General features: G+C 35.8%; 1 protein-coding gene across 1 annotated transcript in view; it reads left to right on the forward strand.

The window, feature by feature from the left end:
- The window catches only part of LOC129227262 (eye-specific diacylglycerol kinase-like), a 113849-nt gene that overhangs the window by 25739 nt on the left and 68932 nt on the right, over positions 1-19178 (forward strand). Inside the window, exon 4 of the mRNA XM_054861779.1 lies at positions 13614-13691. Coding sequence (XP_054717754.1) covers positions 13614-13691 — 78 coding nt within the window. The remainder of the gene's footprint in view (positions 1-13613; positions 13692-19178) is intronic.

The raw sequence follows: 19178 nt of genomic DNA on the forward strand, positions 1-19178 counted from the left end.
AATTTACTATAGGCAACTACATCAGTACGACTACGAATCGAATAAGTTCCTTTTGCCTTACTTATGAAAAAAAAAAAAAAAGAAAAATTAATTTGAATTCTGAAATTTTGAATCCAAATTATGTTTTTCGCAATCACGAACTGAGACAGGACCCTACTCATTGGAGTTATTGTTTCTAGAAACGGCTTCCCCCCCCCCGCCCCCAAGCCTGCCTCTCCTCCTGGGCGGTTACGTGTGCATAGTTGTGTGTGTTCGTAAACCTGTGTGTATGTGTGTGAAGTCGTGTGTGTGTATGTGTATGAAGTGGTGTGTGTGTGTATGTGTGTGAACGTGCGTGTGTGCAGGACATGGACGCCTCCGACCAGAAGATCGGAAAGCTCAAAACCGGAGCAGCCGCGCCGCGCCGCCAGCAGAGGACGGTGGGCGGTGGTGCTGCAAAGGCTTCTGGTCCAAGTTGAAAAAGGCACGGACACCAAAAACGATCAAATGAGAACAATAAGCAATCGTGATTGCTCAAAAAACTCCAACGGAACTACTTAGAACACTTAAAGGTGTGCCGATGGCTGGTACCAGTGTTGTCCTTTTCTTTGGAGTTTTGATTAACTTTGATAGTTTTAAATAAAACATAGTACAAATTGCTCACAAGCAATTTTACTCGTACCTGACTGACATTTTTAAAGCGAAATAATAAATATATTGTAACATTCAACGCAAATTACAGTAAAATGCCTCTAGAACGGACGCTAACGGAAATTTTTTTGTTACCTACAAGAAAGCCATATCAGGGGAAACCTAAATGTCGCCATGATGTACCGAGTCAAAATCCTTACTTGGCTGTTTAGCGCTCTCGACACTCGTAAACGCGTGTGCCAATCTTGGCAAGGTCTCAGCGTGCGCCAAGTTAAACGCCAAGTCTTCGTTGTTTTTTTTTTTCCAGTAGCATTTGATTTAATAATCATTTTTATAGCTAGATTAATGATTGCGTTACATGCTTAGCATATTTTTTCACGTAATCGGCGTGTTTTCTTAATACGAATAACTTATGTAAACACATACTATTCGAGTCTTTTTATATCATTCTTTGCCCGTTTCTCTTGAGTAGGGCTCTCGTATTGCCTTGAGAAGTGTTTTGGCTCTTTTTTCAAAAATCCAAACTTACGATTTTTATTCTTCTTCTTCAAGTGGCACTACAGCCCGTTATGGGGCTTGGCCTGATCCACAATTTTGCTCCAGACCGCCCTCTGACCGACCTTCTTCCTCCATCTGCGGATCTTCATTGTTTCTAGGTTTGCAAGAATATCATCTAACCACCTCTTTCTAAGTCGTCCTCTGTTCCTGGTTCCCAAATTTTTCCATTTCAGGATCTTTTTCAGTCTATAAAATTATTGTCTGTTCGCTCAATGCGGCCAAGCCATGAAAGACGGTGGGCTTATTATTATTATTATTATACTAGAGGACCCGACAGACGTTGTTCTGTTCAAACTTTGTAAATTGAAAAGTTAAAAAATTTCAATAAACTATCAAGTGTTTGAACCGTTTTTTTTGGAAAAAAAATAAGTGAAAAGAAAATGATTTAAGCTGCTTGGTGTCAGAATGCGTATATTTATTACAACTTGATTTGTCTAATACCCACTGAGCAGTTGTTTTATTAACTATTTTTCCCCCGTACTTGATGGTTAGTTCCTTCAACCGTACTCAAACGATAAAAAACGTCCTCAAATATTAAGTGTAAAAAAATTAACTACCCATCTAGAACAAACGGGAAATCCCGCTGCAACATCCCCCATATGAAAAAGAATAAAACAATCGAAAGAATATCGTTTTAAAAAATTTATAAAGGTAAAAACAGTTCTCTGAATAAGCGAAAATCACTCATATTTCTCCCCCCTCCCGTTGTAAAATAAACACATTCTTCAACTAAAATGACAAAAAACCCTTTAAAATTGAAAAGCAATTCTTTGCAATTTGAAATATTTCGCCAAATAAACAAAAAATACAATAAATTACATTAACAGTAGCTTTAAAATGTAAACAAATGACCATGCAACTCTATTGTTTACAGCAAAAGTCGTCAAGCCACCACGTTACTGTAATCCAGCCGATCAGTGAGCGAAGCCAACTCCGACCGATTAGCAGTCCGAGCTTCTGAACGAAAACTTTTAAAACTTCATATATTGCCTAATTTGTTCTTTCCACCAAAGATAAAGATCTTCCGGGGATATTTCGATGATTGGGAATCTGGCGATCTTTTTTCATTGGCGTCAATTTCTTGGCTCCAGCGCCTGCGCAAGAGGTATTTTTCATTGCAAAGCTAAACAAAGAGAACGGAAACATATTTTTACATAGGGATACTATAAATCAGCAGGTTTACAAAATAAAGTTATTAACGCCAGAAATGAAACGACTGCGCCAGATAACCAATCATCGAAATATCCCCGATCTTCCACTGCACTGATCTTTTGTGTACAGAACTACCCTGGGAACTATTTTGATATACCCCCCCCCCCCAATCGGAAATTCGGCGACTTTTTTTCCTCGCCAAGCAAAATACCCGTTTTTGGCGTTGGCGCAAAATACCTGGTTTTCAACAACACTATATCCAGTAGGCATATTGAAAGCTAAAAGATAAAAATAATTAATAGAAAAAAAATATAATTGGAAAATACAACCAGATTTGCGGCAAAATACAGCAAGTCAGAATCTGCTTGATCACTTCACAAAGAAATGACGAATGAATGAAAATGCACTAAAACATATATGAAATCCAAAAATTGTTGCCACAAAACCACAAAACTTTCAAAAAAAAAAAAAATATCACTCAAAAAATTGGAACTACTTTGATATACCCCCCCCCCCCCCCCAAATAGGAAATTTGGCGACTTTTTTTGTTTTTGTTGACACAAAACTTTGTTGCCACAAAAATTGTTGCCACAAAACTTTTAAAAAAACTCAAAAAATGGTACAAAATACATGAAAATACTAAATTTGGCAACAGTAAAAACCTAAAAGCTGAAAAAACCTAAATTGGCAACACCAAAATAAGGAACAGCAACCCTAAAAAGTCCGTAGGGAATGCCAGATTTGGCGCATAATTTTTGGGGGTGTATATCAAAGTTAGGTATAACTTTGATACGGACTTTTTAGGGTTGCTGTTCCTTATTTTGGTGTTGCCAATTTAGGTTTTTTCAGCTTTTAGGTTTTTACTGTTGCCAAATTTAGTATTTTCATGTATTTTGTACCATTTTTTGAGTTTTTTTAAAAGTTTTGTGGCAACAATTTTTGTGGCAACAAAGTTTTGTGTCAACAAAAACAAAAAAAGTCGCCAAATTTCCTATTTGGGGGGGGGGTATATCAAAGTAGTTCCCAAAGTTATACCAAATAATTGTACAAAATACAAGAAAATACTGAATTTGGCAGCCACAAAAACGTAAAAGCTGAAAAAACCTGAATTGGCAACACCAAAATAAGAAACAGCAACCCTAAAAAGTCCGTAGGGAGTGCCAGATTTGGCGCGTAATTTTTTTTTTTTGGGGGGGGGGGGGGTATATCAAAGTTATACCCTACCCTGTTGTAATTTATCTGGACAAAAATAAAATTTGTTTCGTCTTGAAATTCCATCATCTTTTGTTTTAATAATGTCCTGATTAGTTTGATAATCCTTAAAGTATTCTTGACATCGGTGTCAAAACTCAGATGGATTTGAGCCGAGAAACAAATGTTGCTAGGTACGGTACTTTCTGATCATTTGGTTAGGAAAACTTGAAGCACCGATCCAGTCACTTGGTTCAACTACGACGACAGAACACACGTTTTGCGTGAACCTTCCAGTACTTTACTTTAAAATATATCTCGGGACCTAAAATCGTTGCTTTCAAGAAATGAAGGCCTCTCTCTCTCTCTCTCTATGTTTTATCCATCATCAATTGACATATCACAGTAGGAAATTTCATTACAAAAAGCAGAGCTGGCTTTTTTGTTGTCCTTTGGCAACGGGTTAAATATTTTTTTCAGTTCTCGCTCAACAATAGGTTAAAATAAATATTAATCATTTGGGAGATATAACCATCCAATGTTTAAATTAATTAATTAATTTAAAAAAATGTTTCCGATTCAATCCATCGCGCTTCAAAACCATGCTTGCCACAACTTAATTACACACAAAAAGTTTGATCAAAATCGATCCAGCCGTTTAAAAGCCTTATGGTGACAAACGTCCGCACAGAAGATTTTTATGTATTAAGATTACATGAAATTGGCTTTTTTCCATCCTAACTGGAATAATTAATTTGTTTTAGAATTTTAATTTTTCAGCGCTAAGTTGTACCTTAAGATTAAGCAAATCATTTAGTGAAATCCCGAAGTCTCTAAGTGGTCTATTTACAGAGATATAAGTGAAACCATGCCTCAGATTTATCCGTGACAATCAGGCCAAGTACAATAAAAGTGCTTAAAAATTGAAAAGGATTAATTTTCTTCCCTTTAATGTTTAACAAATAGATGCTGATCAAATCCTATGCTTTCGATTTTTGAAAGCACACAGAAGATTGAGAGAAAAAGTTTTGAGAGAAAAAAAAAAAAAAAACTTTTTCGCTAAGTCAAAAAACTTTTCTTGAGAGGTGGCGCCCCCTCCCCCTCCCGGCTGACACCCATCTGGTGGGTGACACCTCAACTTAATTTCAGAGTTTATAAAAATTGAAATACTTTAATTCTGAAAAAATTCCCCATTAATAAATCTTAAATTTTATCTTAAAAATTTCAACAAAAATATTGCACTATATTGCGGAGAGAGGTCGAGTACATGTACGTCTGGAGGAAATTTTACGCAAAATGCGGGGGTATACAGCTATGTACGAATAACTTTAACTATACCTACATTTCTTGGCTCTTACCTTATTACCTCGCATTATCCCGCATGTCGGAAAAAAGCGAGGTTGACCAGCATGACGTGAAATTTATTAACCGTGATTTATGTATTTTTCGGGGATATTTCGATAATTGGGAATCTGGCACGGTCGTCTCATTTTTGGCATAAATAATTTTACTTTGGTAACCCTGTTGCTTTATAGTAACCCTATGTAAATAGATGTTCTCTTTGTTTAGACTTGCTACGAAAAATATTCCTCACGTAGGAGCTGGAGCCAAAAATTGACGCCAATGAAGAAAGATCGCCAGATTCCTAATTATTGAAATCTTTACGTGAGAAAACTTTTGGTCACGGAAGCTTTGGGTGACATTCGGAATCTTGCTAATTGAGGTCGTCACATTTTCGTTCTCCAGTTATAAGAAACAAATCTTATTTCCAGACCGTATACTAGGCTGGTTACTGTCATTACATATTATTAAAATTTTTGTCGTCCATGAAATTGGCGACAATTGGTTTGTTACAAAAATCCTTTATAGCCCAAAGTCTCTCAATTGATGCAATAAGTAAAAGGTTTGTTTTCATCTTTCATTTTTAATTGCAAGGAAAGATTTCAGTGATTGAGATTCAGGGTAAATTTTTTAAGAGTCATTTTTTGCCAAAACCTAGAAACTAATGTACTTCTGCCTTGTTGATATTGGCAGGCCCGAAGGATTACTGCTGAAAACTTTGTGACCTAGCCAAAATCTCTGTTGGGCTTAGAAGCCTTTATTCAGTATCTTGGAGCACTTTTAATTTAATTACAAATGTTTAAGTGTATTTTTGAAACTTACCTCCGATATGTTTTGCCACTCCGCGTCCCGTGTCCCAGCGGCGGATAACTGAAATTGATTCGGGCATGATCGTGCAACGTCGGAATCATCCTATGACGTAACACCCGATGGTTGAGATGTTTTTAGCTACTTTAAGCCGAAAGAACGAATAGAAAGATTGTTAAATCACTCAATCAGGAATAGTTGAGATGTATATCTTCAATGCAAAGTAGGGTGTGTCACTGGATGACGCATCGCGGTCATGGAACGTATAAATAGATCGTTCGAAATATTTTCAGTGCTTGATTACTCGTATTTACTCCCCATTGGCATCTTGTTATTTTTTTGTTAACCAATCAGGGATTGGTCTTTGACGGTTTGGCAACCGTGCTGGGTTGTCGTTGATGGAAGTTGCGGCGTGCTCGAGCCGTTGTTGAAGTAATGTTTTGAATTCAAGCAGGGCTTGAAATAAGTTTTACTCAGTGTTAAGTGTTATTTAAAAGTTTTAAATTACTCCTTTTGGTGGTTTGGAATGTCACCATTGCTGAAGGTGTATGCAGTAGATTACTAAAAGACGTAGCTTACAGCAACTAGGCCTAATTCTTAAACTTGGCCTGTACCCGGATCGACTTACCGGTGCTTCTATGGTTGAATGGAACTGTCTTCAGTTTAAATCATCGATGTACAACAGAGTGATGTTCCTGATTGAATTTCCTGGTTATTCCAACGAAATTTCCAGAAGTTTCTGGTGATATCCCAGTGTGCTTAAGTTGTTGTTCCGGTGTATGGGGAAGTTCTTCTCGAACCAAGCAAACCTATCGGCTGGTGAATGATGGGACTGTTTGCTGAACCTTCAATTCTGTTACGCTATTGATGCTTTGTTCAAAATTCTTCGGCAATGTAAACATGCGCATTTGGCGCAGGAAGGTGACATTTTACAATTTCTTTAATATATTTCGCGTTTTCTAAATATGTTTGTTTGTTTAACAATTTAACTTTGAAATTTTTGTGATAATTAGGGGGTTTACAATCTAAATTAATTTTGGTATTAAACAAAACATTTTTCATATTGTATACTGTGATATTTTTGAATAAATGTTATTTATTTAAACTATTTTGAGTATGTTTTATTTCTTACTGGCAGACTGCACGGCTTTTTGATGTTGGGGTTCTGTAAACCTTTTATTTAGTTCAATGAACTTAAGGTAAAAACAGAAGACAAATCCCCCAACAATCTCAGTCAGCGAAATATTCTTAGAAATGCGAAAGAAAGTTCAAAAATGTACTATATATCTCAGATCATTGAACACATTTTACTCATATCCCAAAAATGTACACAAAAGTATCTACACTTTATTTCCATAATTGAAAAACTTATAATCCAGAGAAGTTGTGGATAATTAAATCTGGGAGAGGTTCGAAATTATTTACCTATAAATGTTTTTAAAAGCCATTAGAAATGATACTCCTCTCCTTGAGTAATATAATCTTTGATTTTTTTTTTCTTAATTGAAATCGGAAAATTTTCGTCAGATGCTTTGGCGATCTTTACTTGGCTATATATAATGTAGCATCTCCACAGAACAGTCAATTTTTATCTGTAGAAAAAGGTCCCTCTTCTCCTGGAGTGATCCTCTTTCTGCAACGTCTGGTTCTTCGTCTACCACACATGATGTTCTCCTTCGCCCAGTGGATCGCCTACTGGATCTTCTTTGTCCTCCGGATCTTCTTCGTCCTCTGGATCTTCTTCGTCCTCCGGATCCTCTTTGTCCTTCGGATTTTCTTCGATGAGAAGCTCTGGAGGTAGATTTGAGAGTTCTGAGTCTCCTCCTGGCTCCGTTCACCGACTTTGTAATTAACTCCCTCTCTTGTCAGGAGTCCGCGTTCAATCCCACTCTTCACAAACGTGTTCAGATCAGCATTTACCGATTTCATATCAAGGTTTTTTGTTGAGCAAAGATACTTTTTGATCTCAGGAAGAGTGGTACCATTTCGTCCTTGAAGTTTTCGAAGAGCGTTCATCACAAAGGTGTCCAATACTTTTTGTTGATGCTTTTTGCTTGGAGCTCATTTCTTGAAATAGGATAGCAGTTCTTGATTTGAAAATGCGTGAAATTAATGTTTCAAGACAATTTAGAGTTTTCAAAGAGGATGAATTGTTTGGCAGAATTTACACAAAGCAAGCAAATTTAAAACAACTATTAATTTCGAATAAGTAGCTATTTTGATCGCGCTTGTCTCGCACAAACAACTGAATCATTTGAAGAAAAAGAAAAAGGAAGCGCTTTAAAAGCAGGTGATGGCTTAGATAAATTTATGAAGCTGGATAGAGGTACAGGAGCAATCTCAAATCTCGTGCAAATGTCAATAGAGGGTACTAGAGCCGCTGTATATCCAGTTAGTCAATAAAGTCTGCGTGCATCAACATCAAGAAAAAGTAATATTATATCCAAATTTAAGGTGCGAAAAGGGTAGTTTCTTAAAGTTTTATTTATTAAGTATTTAGTTTCAATAAGGGACTTTGAAATTATAAAACTGTAATATTTTCATATCTAATAATTTATGCACACTAATTTTTAAAAGATGATTTGCTTTGTTTTCTGGCCAATTAAGTTTGCGTACAACGCAAAGGAAGCGGGGGATTTCTTATATAACTTTTAAACTTCTAACTTGAGAATGCAAAGAAGGTTACACTTTCAAGGTCACTGGCTTCCGAAGCAAATTTCACGTTGATTGGAAGTTGTTATTTCTACTTTCCTTGACGAAAATGACAACCAATAAAGAAATTCCTTTAGTTACGAGACAACTAATTATAAAATTGAGAGATGAAGGTAAATCTCTTCGTGATATTGGTAAAACCATTGGAAAACCATTTTCTAGTGCACAAAAAGTTATTTAAAACTATCTTGACACTGGTAGTCTTGCTGTAAAACCAAGATGTGGGAGACCGAAGAAGCTAACGCTGAAAAAAGAAAGAAAAATTCTTTCAAGAATTAAACAGAATCCTAAACTTTCTGCTGCAAGCATTGCAAAAGACATTTTTTTAACCAGCAGCAAGGAAATTTCTGGTGAAACTGTACGAAAAGTGCTGCGAAAGGCCGATTATCATGAACGCAAACCTAGGTCTAAGCCATACATTTCTGAAACAAATAGAAAGAAAAGAGTATGCTTTTGCCAAAACATATTTAAACTCTTCGCAGGACTTCTGGAACAATGTAATTTGGTCAGATGAAAGTAAATTTACAATATTTAAAGTTAATGGTCACCCTATTGTATGGAGAAAACCAGAAACAGAACTGAATCTGAGAAATTTAAATCCAACAGTCAAACATGGAGCAGGTGGTGTGATGGTATGGGAGTGTATGTCGTCGAAAGGAGTTGGAAATTTTCACATTATTGATAAAGTCATGGATAAGTATGTTTATCCGGATATTCTGAAGAAAAATCTACGAGACACTATCCGAAGTTTAAACCTTTCTAATACCTTTATTTTCCAAGAAGACAACGACCCGAAACATACAGCTAAAATTGTGAAGGAATATCTCCTCTATCACACTCCAAGACTGTTGCGTACTCCTCCACAGTCACCAGACCTCAATGAAATCGAACATTTGTGGGCAAAATTGGAGAAACGAATTCGAAAACACAATATTACGTCGCGAAATGAGCTAATTAGTAAATTGCAGAATGATTGGGCAAAATTTGCTTCGGATGACACTGAAAACTAGTTCTGTCAATTCCCAGACGTCTGCAAGCTGTTTTGAAGAATAAAGGATATGCTACTAAGTATTGAAGAAATAAAAATAAAAAAAAACTTATGTTTTGCTTTTTTTTTTTTTTTGAAAGTGTACGCAGACTATATTGGAAGGAGTTTCCGAGTTTTTTTTTGACAAAATATATTTTTGTAAAAATATAAAAAGTATTACACTTATATTATTTACTTTTTATTTAAACTTACAATTATACCTAATAGAAGGGAAAAAAATTCAGTGATTAAAAACATTTTTCAATGCTTTAAGTGTTTTTTTTTTTAATTTAAAATTTAGTCTGTACGCAGACTTTTGTGACTAACTGCATACAGACCGACGCATCAACTTACGTTTGGCCATTTTGGATCGGGTTTTTCATTGTTGCGGAGCTAGGGTTACCAGACCAAAATTTCGGATTTTGCCAGATTGGCCTAGAATGATATTTTTTTCAATAAACAATTCACGTCCCGCTCATAATCGCACGCAGTGAAAAATCACCAAACGCGATAACGTGCCAGAAGAGACGACCATGCAAACATGCGCTCCGATTCAAAATGACTGATCTTAAACTCATATATATAGGGGCCTTAGAGTGTAAGGTTGAACTCCCGTATCCCGTATAAAGAATAGTCTAAAGCCGATGGAGGTACGGGCAAAATCTTGAACACGGATGATACTCAGGGGAAGGCTAGAATTTATTCTTTGCCAACACATTTTACAAAAACATCGGTTTGTATATGTCACTGATGCTTTAATACTTGTTCCAATGAAAAAGGCACCTTTTATCTTAAATCACCTTTTGTGAATCTGAACAGAGGAGTTTTTTTTCTCTCTCTCTTTTTACCAAACGGTAAAAAATATATTTCTATACATGCAAGGGAAAAAAGTACAATTTGAAAACTTTGTGTATGAAAAGTAATTGTTCAAGATTTTTTTCCAAAATATGTTTTATAAAAAAAAAATAGTTTTTTTTTTTTTCTGAATTAAATTAACCACTGCTATGGAGTACTCTCGTACCTGTTTTGAGCTCTGTTAGCGGTTTTGGATTCCCGTACCTGTTATCTTCATCGATAAGACACGGGATTACTTCCGTGTTTCCATCCACCACGCAAATTTATACCAAAAAATGGAAAAACCTGGGGAGTGGGCGGGTTAAAACGGTCATAAAAGTATTAGGATAGGCTACCGTATTAGGCTAAACTCCCGTACTAGGATTGGATACCGTATTAGGCTGAACTCTTGCATTAAGATTGGGAATATGTCATAAGATGAAGAGTTGTAGTGGTTAGTGACCTCAACCCTCCTTACCATGGGAAATCCACAAGGGCAGGGGGAGACGCAGACTGCGCGATTGAAATATTTTGGGGGTATTTTTTTTCTGTTTTGGGGGCTTTCATTCGAGGGGGTGGTATTTTACAGCATTTGAAGCTGTGAGCCATCACTCTGCTCTTAGGGGAGGCGGGCACCCCTGCCCCTCGCTGCGCCCTAGCATAAAACGTTGCCAGATTAGATAAAATACTAGTGGACCTCGGCCTTTACGAAACTTGCTTCTCTATTCGAAATTCCAATTAATTATAGGAGGAGCTGCAGTCCCTAAATGATGACAGCTGAAAATCCTCTATTAGCTGCTGTCTCGCGTTTATAAGGGACGCCACATTCAATAGAACTCGAACTACAGGCAAACCCAACTTGGTGAAGGCTACGCAGATCCTGATTACAGTATTACGACGCTGCTAGGTAAGGTTTGCCTTAACTGTAGATCACACTGTAAGAACGATTCATAAACGTTCCTGGAAATTAATGGGCAGCTGATGTGCCCAATTTCTGCCAGTAACATATTTTGCAAAAACCAGGAACGTTTTCCGCTAATATTCAGTAACCTTCCTGAAATTATTTCAGAAACGTTCTGAAAAATCCAGAAATCTTCCCGTTCGAAGCCAGTCGTGTTACTGGAACTTTAGAGTAAATTTTGGCAGGTATAATTAATAGCTTAGTCCCTTCCTGATTTATTACGAAAGTTCCATAAACAGTATTGCAAGCATGGCCAAAGGTAAGCCAGAATTGCAAGTAAGCATCTAGAATTTTACTCGCCTGCAACACTTGCAAAGCAGCGTAGTCCATACTTCTTTGCTCCCTCTGGGAGCCTAATCAGCATGGACGGGCCACAAGTAACCTAAAGTCGATTCACTTTATAAATACGCAAAGTTTATCTTTTAACTGGAAGCTAAAAATATTTTTTACACCAGTAAGAAGTGTGCACTCGTGCAACTTGTAGCAGTTCAGGAAACTTTTTGACAATGATACTTGATTTTTCAGTGGCTAAAAACCTTTGAAGTCCCGACACGTTACACGGAAATACTCAGTAACGTTTCGGAATTTTTTTACAGTGCAAACTTGCTCTCTTAAGCATTGCAAATGCCAAAAAGTTAATTATTATTGGAACTGTTTTTGTAACATCACGCTGGTAATAATGAGTTGACGTGAATTACCGTTGGGCGCTACACCTTGGGGTTCTCCGATACGCTAATACGCATTGATTATTTAATTGCTTTTTAAAAAATTATATAACTTTTCAATGATATATGAGCAATGATTTCCTCACAATGCAGTTGTTGGTGGGAAATTACCAGTCAGCACCAACCGTTGAGTTTCATTTTACAGAGGATCAGAAAGTGAATTTAACCCCATCTTCCTTTTCAAAATTTTGTTAGTCTATACTATTAAAAGTTGTGCGAGTCTGTTTGTGTGTGTGTGTAAACCTTTCTCCTCTCTACTGTCAATGTATGCCAGGTCAATACTGGTAATGCTGAATACAGAACATCCAGGGAAAGGTTATTCTTCCGTCCTGTCTAACCCCTCTAAACCCTAAGGGGTCAGATATCCAGTCCTAAAGATATCCTGGGATAAAATCAAAGCAGTTTCAGGTGGCATTGCAGGCGTCATTGAGCCACAGCAGGTGACAAACGAGGGTTGGTGAGCAAAGTGATCAGTGGTTGGAGCCCCCTAGTAATGGTTGAATGTTTGTTTAGCACATTTACCTTGAAGTCATAAGAGTCATGAGCATCGATGTAAACTTCAATTCATGTTGTAACACAACTGAATTCTGCACCATGCTCTCACAGTGTGCTGGTGCTCCATACAGTTGTAAGACGACAGTATCTTCAGTAGCACTTTCAGTACAATTTTATCCACCGTGAAACATCCTCCTACACATGATAGCGAATTCACGGATAGATTAACGCTCTGACGTCATCAACAATGAAACTCGCGCCATAGCATGATAATTTGATAACATTTTTGATAATGTTTGACATGCAGGGAAATGCTTTATTTTGGCAAGGCTGAACTGGATCCGGTAACTTGACAGTTTTACTGGTAAGACTAGTTTTAGGAGAATGAAGAAAAGAAAAAGTGCTCAACAATTCACGCTATCTATGGGAGTTTTGGATTAATCCACTGGAGTAAGGGTTAAAATTTCAACCATGAAAATATCACCAAACAGGCAATGGCTTCGTTCAAATGCAGAAGCAATTTTCACCCGTCATACCTTGACAAGCGATTTTCTAGTACAAATGAATAAATAAGTAAATATGGATTACGCCGACTTTAGTCCCACTCTTTATATTATACCTGTTTATATCGAAAGAGAAATTAATTACTCTGTTTAAAATGAATGTGAATTTGAGAAAACTAACTTGTTTAATTCTCACCAGGAAACCATACGACAGTATAATAATTTGAAGAAAAAAAATAGTAACACTTTAAAGTAAATAGTAAAGCATCTTTCTGGATGCATACATAACTGCCCTCGCGTCCCTGCTGTCGAAATATAAGTTCTTAAAGTATGTCGAAATTTTAAGAAAAATCGCCAAACTTCGCGAGATTCAGCGAGTAATAGGAAATATTTTTCACACGCTTTGCAGATGGGTATCCTATTACTTGCAGACGGCGAAATCGTCTGCGAGAAATAGGTGTCTTCAAATTCTGGCGAAGTCTTTAAATTTGGCACTTTTCTTAAAATTTTGGCAGCTTTTAAGACCTTATATCTCGATAACATGGGCACGAGGGCAAATACTTTTTGTGTCATAAAATGACTCGAAATGTTTTTTCAACTGCAACCTATTTCATTTTTTTCATTGTTGCACAATTTGTAGATTTTCCTGGTTAGAACGCTTGTTATTTTCATTCCAGGACAGAGGTCCGAGACTGAAGTGCAGCTCCTGCAAAATACTCGTCCATGCAGAGTGCCTTAACATCCTACTGGGACCAGTGAGTAATTCTATTATATCCTATTGAATAATCCAAACTTTCATCTCTTTTGCAAAACTTATTATGCTGAATAATGCATTCGGTCACCAACTAGTCATTTGATTAATACATTAGGTCACCAACTAGTCATTTGAGTAATACATTAGGTCACCACGTAGTCATGTTGAGTAATACGGTCATCAACTAGTCTTTTTGAGTAATACATTGAGTCACCATTTATTTTTTTCCTCCAAATGGGACCGGATATATACTGATTTCAAACTATTGCATATGTAATAAAACAGTTGTACATTTTTTGCAGCTTCTGCTCATTACAGAAGAGAACAGAAGTAAACGCTTAAAAAGGGAGATGAAGTGGGATTATAAATGGTCAGTGCATCTTTTAATTTGCACAAAAATCAATACAGTTGCAATTGTGCAACTTTCAATGCACAAAATTTGCTCGAGTACATTTGAGGCTGATTTTATGTTAATAAGAATGAAATTTCTTGCAACATTTCATACAATCTGCTGTTACAATCAACACCGATTTGAAGACTGATTTGCAGCTGTGTCTTTTCGCAAATCCACAAATTATTTACTAGCGAATATGTATACCCTTTACTGGCTCATTAGTGTAGAGCATAAATGAAAAATATTCAGTAATTTTATGAAACTTTGCGTGATTTAAACTATTAGTATGAAAATATTCAAACAATTCCTCCCAACAACTTTCTGTTGAAATATTCCTAGTGGTATATTCTATCAATTCAGAAAACGAGACATTTCATCGTCCAGCACGTGCGGACGGTAGTGCAGACTTCTTGAAATCGGGACTGTCCCGTTCAAAACGAGATGTACGGTCACCTTAGAAATACAACGAAAATCATAAAATCCCCCTCTCCCCCGAATATTAAATAAAAATATACACTGTAAAAAAATTCCGAAACAATAATGAGTATTTCCGATTAACGTTCCGGGATTTCAGTGGTTTTTTATCCACTTCCTGGAAAAATCAAGCATAATTGTCAAAAGGTTTCCCGAATTGCTACAAGTCGCTCGAATGCAGACTTCTCACTGCTGTAAAAAATATTTTTAGCTTCCAGTTTAAAGATTACTAAGCGTACTTATTAAGTGTATCGGTTTCAGTTCGATTGCGGCTGGTCCAGACTGATAAGGCGTCCAAAGGGTGCCAATCAGTCTATGAACAACGTGGCATTTCAGGAATTGCGGGCGAGTAAATTTCTTGATACTTGCTTGAAATTCTGTCTTAGCTTTGGCCATGTTTACCATACTGTTTTTGGACTTTCCTGAAAACGCAGGAAAGTGCCAAACTATTACATTATACCTACCTAAGTTTACTCTAAAGTTCCAGAGACATGACTGGCTCTGAACAGGAAGATTTCTAAATATTTCGAGACATTTCCATGATAATTTCAGGAAGGTTACTGATATTTAGGGGAAAACGTTCCTTCCTTTTATAAGATATGTTACTGGAAGAAGTTGGGCGCATCAGCAGCCCATTATTTTCCAGGAACGTTTCTGAATCGTTTTTACAGTGAAAAGCTTATCCTTTTTTTCTCCTCCATTTCTAACTCCGATTTCACAATGATAAAAAATTGAGCTAAGCCAACGCTTAAACATATTAAAGTAAACAATATATTTAGAAATTTGAGAATGTCTGACAAAAATTCTAAAACCTATCATTAGCAAAACATTAGCCTTAAAAAACAAAAAAAATTTCAAATGAATGAAGCAAAACAAAAGTTTTGCAAATCGTGCTGCCCTGCAAAATATTACACAAAACTCATTAATAGAACTAAAAATTTCCTCTCTTTTAGAAGTGTGTTAATAAAAAAACACAACATCCGAAAACTGCTTCAAAAGTTCAAATTTTTCCGTTAAGTGTATTATAAAATTACATCACTACCAACAACTTTAAGGCACCTTTTTCTGATTTCTTTTTTGAAAGAAGTTTTTAAAAATCGCGTGATAAAATGTGTCAAAAAATACTGTTCTTCTTCAAATGTAGCAAAGGGAACTAAATTAGATAAATTTTCCAAAATCACGACACCTATTTTGTATGTGTCATGTCTTTGTTCGTAGACACATCAAAGAGACAGCTGCAGCAAAATAACAAATACTTCAATACAAATACTTAAAGCTTCGATCCGGGAAACTAGGAAGCATTTATCGTTTATTTAACGTGAACTTTATGATTTATATCTTTCGGTTTCAAATTCCATTCCCGACTTTGATATTATTCACAGAAATTCTTGGTCTAGAGCCCTTCGTTCCTCTGATAAACATCAAAATGATTTGAAAAAGAAGTTAGCTAAGCTCTATAAAACTTCTCATGTGGTTCCTCCTGATAAATTACCCGTTGTTAATAAGAATGTTGTTGTTAATCTTTCTTGTGTTCCATTAAACAATTCTAAAATTGAGGCTCTTAAATGTAATTATTTTACTGTGAGTGTTAAACCTTTCTTTTCAAAGCTTACTGCTCCTGTAGAGAAAACTTTTAAATTTAGTCCCTTAACTTCCTCTCAAAAAAATTCGGTTCGGCATCTTATAGCTTCTAAAATTGACTTTAACTAGAAAATTTCTAAACCTGTATTTGCCAATACTGTTAGCCGTTCTGTTAAAGATGTAATTTCTGATTCTGATCTGCTTGTTACCAAAGCTGACAAGCGACACTGTTATAACCAAAGGTGCCAGATGGGTGCACTTTTCCGCTTTAGGGCGCAAAGACGGAACCACAGGGTGACATGAAGGCTGGGAAATATTGTTCCGACATCTTTTGGCACCTCAATGGATGGAAAAAGTAAATGAAGGGCCATCAGCCCACGCAGTAGCCAATAGCAGAATCTTTTCCTCCGTAAGGGTGCCTCGCTCGCATATGCTCAGACCCCGAAGTGGTTTTTTGGAGCGAAAAAGTAGGAAATAAGGAATCAAAAATTTAAAAAGTAGGAAAAGTAGGAAAAAATCACTTAAAAAAGTAGGAAAAAATAGGAAGAGATAGGACTGCACACACGTCAAGAGGAAACAGATTTAGCGTAAATTTTATTTCTAATGTAAAATAAACTAATATTATTTTTGATTTAAAACTGTCCCAAAAATAAACCAACAGTACTTTTCAAGTATCAAAGGAATTTAATGTAAGACTGAGCCGCAAAAACAAAACGAAAGAAACAAGCTGACAATCACCAGTATGAAAAATAAACTGGTGGAAACAAAGATATAAATTACAAAAATATGAAGAAAAAAAATCTAACCAAAGAAACACCTTTCAACAATACAGTAATAAAATTTTTAATGGTTAAAGAATAAAATGCAATATGGCAATCTCAAAACAACAACAACAACAACAATAATAATAATAATAGTAATAATAATAAACTTTATATTTTGGTACAATAAAACCATTTTTGTTAAAGATTTTGTTTTGTCAAAAACGAAAACATTCCTTCGAGAGCACCCATTTATCATTTAAAAATACTAACACTTTCAGCTCCTGTTGTCATAAACTATGATACAAAAAGCAAAGCAAATATTAAATTAGTTTTAGTTAAAAATAATCAGCAGCTGACATGCATTTTTGCATAAGCAAGGGCAAATGTTTGAATTTGAAAAAAAAGGAAATGGACTGAAAGTGCAGAACTAAAATAAATTTGTTCTTAAATATGGGACATAAAATTTATAACAAAATAATAAAACTAAATAAATCACAAACTAAGTAAACTGAAGGGCTTGTATTATGCTATGTATTTTTAGCATTCAACATAAATTTTTGTTTCAGGCACGTCATTTATGGGGGTCAGTGGGGTCAATTTCTCCCCTCCCTGGCTTTTGAAAATTAATGCTTAACTATACAAGAGTTTGTGCGGTTTTTGTTGTTTTCAGATAAAATTTGCATTCACAGTATACATCCTTTGATAGCCACCCCCGGGGGAAAAATCAAAATGATTGTCCAGTTTTAATTTTAATCAAGCAATAAAAACGAATATTGTTTTATTGTTTTGATGATTTTTACCCCCTTCTTGTTCCAACATTTTTGTCACGGAAAAAAACATGATGGTAAACATAACATTTTTATCAAAGACAAAGATCTGTTTCTAATGTTTATCTGTGCATAAAAGGGAAGGCATGTAGTTTCTCTCAATCCTCACCATGCAACAAAAATATTCAATCGGAAATTGTTTACAAAATTGAGAGTGAGGGGGGAGCACCTGACATGAAATGCCTGCATATATCTCTTTCTCCCCCCCTTCCTTTGATAAGGCGCCCTGAGTACAATAACTTATAGTAGATACGCCGCATCGGTATAATTGCCGCACCCAGAAAAGAGTAAGTCTGTCAAAAAAAATTTAAAGAAAATGTGCGGAATGCCGTAATGCCATAAACGCATCAGCACATAAAAATGATAAGCAACACCTCGATCAGAGGATTTTATCAGAGTACAAAATATCCATAAAAAAGAAAAAATAAATCAGTAATTATTTGCTTGTGGCTCTATCCCCCAACTTTTAAAAAAGTCAAGAAATAAAAACGGAATCTCGCATTTAAATTAATTTCCGATTTTTGGAGAAAAATCGGAAACGTTTTGCTCATCTAGTTTTTGCAGTGTTTTTTTTTTTTTTTTTTGCAAATACTCTTTGCAAAGGAAAAAAATGAAATGTAGATTTTATAATCATGTTTACGATTTAGAATGAACATTGAACAATAATCATATTTATGTATGAAAAAAGTTAATTTCCTCGATTATTTTTGAAGTGGCCGTTTTTGCGAATTTCTGTTATCTGTAGCTTTTATTTTGTACTAACATTAATAAAATATGTACAGTGTACAGATTTTTCATTTTTTGCTTCCTTACGTTCCTTTTAAGGTTTTACATTGCCTTTCTGTTTAAATAGAGCTCCATTTCACTTGTAATCAACAAAACAAAAAATTGGTGAATAGGAAATTTACGGCTTTTCCCGCACTTTTTGAAGTTGGCCGTTTTTTTAATTAAAGCTTCTAATTGACGGGTAAATAATATATATTTGCATCAGAATGTGCCAGTATCTATTTCTTTATTGTTTCGTTAAAGCAGTAAGAGGAGGAGATAAAAAGAAAAGTCGATCATAAACGCTGCAACGGCAAAAAAGTCGCTAACGAAAATTTAACTTTAAACACGCTAACGTCGCGGCGTTCCTTCCAGAAATTACTGCAGTCAGTCAATGAAAAGCTCAGGATCCGCTTGTTTCTTTTGCTTTTCAAAATTGAAACATGTAGAAAATTATAGATGCGGCATTGTAAAAATAAGAATCAATGCACAATTAGAAGTGCTATACTAAAGAAAGAAAAAGTAGCAAAAAAAGGAAAAAGTAGGAAAATAAGGAGAGAGCTCTAAAAAGTAGGAAAAGGTAGGAAAAATAGGAACTCTTCGGGGTCTGTATGCTCTTTACGCATCGGTATAAGTTCAGTTCAGCCACTTTAATGGCGGACGACGAAGCTGGCTACGTTGTT

This window comes from Uloborus diversus, chromosome 8 (genome assembly GCF_026930045.1).
Source record: "Uloborus diversus isolate 005 chromosome 8, Udiv.v.3.1, whole genome shotgun sequence".
NCBI classification, from domain to species: Eukaryota; Metazoa; Arthropoda; class Arachnida; order Araneae; family Uloboridae; genus Uloborus; species Uloborus diversus.